The 845-nt window shown below is 57.4% G+C and overlaps 1 protein-coding gene across 1 annotated transcript in view; it reads right to left on the bottom strand.

Annotated features, from left to right (window-relative positions):
- PRR5L (proline rich 5 like) overlaps positions 1-845 on the bottom strand; it is a 74,753-nt gene that overhangs the window by 11,417 nt on the left and 62,491 nt on the right. Inside the window, exon 7 of the mRNA XM_015559012.1 lies at positions 652-743. Within this exon, the coding sequence (XP_015414498.1) occupies positions 652-743 (92 nt within the window). The remainder of the gene's footprint in view (positions 1-651; positions 744-845) is intronic.

Below are 845 nucleotides of genomic sequence, written 5' to 3' on the forward strand. Positions count from 1 at the left end.
GGGCAGGAGCGGGGCAGTGTGCATGGCAGCGCAGGGGTGTGCCACCTGGGTCCACCTGCCTTAGGGGGTGTCCACGCTGACCTGGCACTGACCAGCCCTGCAGCAGGGTGGCGGGAAATAAGTGGGAGAATGACCTGAGGTCACAGAAGGAGACACCTCTGCTCTTTCTGCCTAGATTCCTCCCTTTGCAGGAGACGAAATGGGGCTGCGTCCCGAGAAGTGAGTTGCATTTGCCCAAACCCCACAAGATCCCAAGTCAGGGTTCTTTCTGCCACGTGGTCTTCAGGAACCCTTTGTGGAGGGCAAGGAACACCACTCCTTTCCCACAATCTGGGAGCAACAGGGAAGTTGCTTAAAAATCAGGTTTCAGAGAAAGGGGGGGAGAAAGGGAAAGAAAAGGAAGAGTAAGAAGCAGGCCACTTCAGCAATATACGCACATTCTCCAAACCAAGAGGGCGACGCGGGCCTACGAATCGCTACCTCTGCGGGGCCTCCTCTTTGGTGGAGGTGAGATGCTAAGGATGGAACCAAGCACCCGGCAGAGACCTCCCAGTCCTCAGCCAACTCAGGCTCCCGACCTCCTGTCCTCCCCCGTCACCAGGAGGCTGCAAGTGGCAAAGGCCGAGCCGAGGCGGTTCCGGCGAGACTGACCTGAACGGGGTAAAATATGGCCTGCAGGGTGGGGAGGGTCTCAGTGAAGAAGTGGTCCCAGACTTCAGCCAGAACCTCAATGCGATTGTCACCTACACGGGGGCGAGAAGACGGGAGGGGGAAGAAAGAGAAGAACTTGTCATTACTTGCAGGAGAGGCCAGAAGACAGTTCCATCAACTGGAGCATGGGGAGA

The sequence above is a fragment of the Myotis davidii genome, unplaced genomic scaffold (genome assembly GCF_000327345.1).
Source record: "Myotis davidii unplaced genomic scaffold, ASM32734v1 scaffold94, whole genome shotgun sequence".
NCBI classification, from domain to species: domain Eukaryota; kingdom Metazoa; phylum Chordata; class Mammalia; order Chiroptera; family Vespertilionidae; genus Myotis; species Myotis davidii.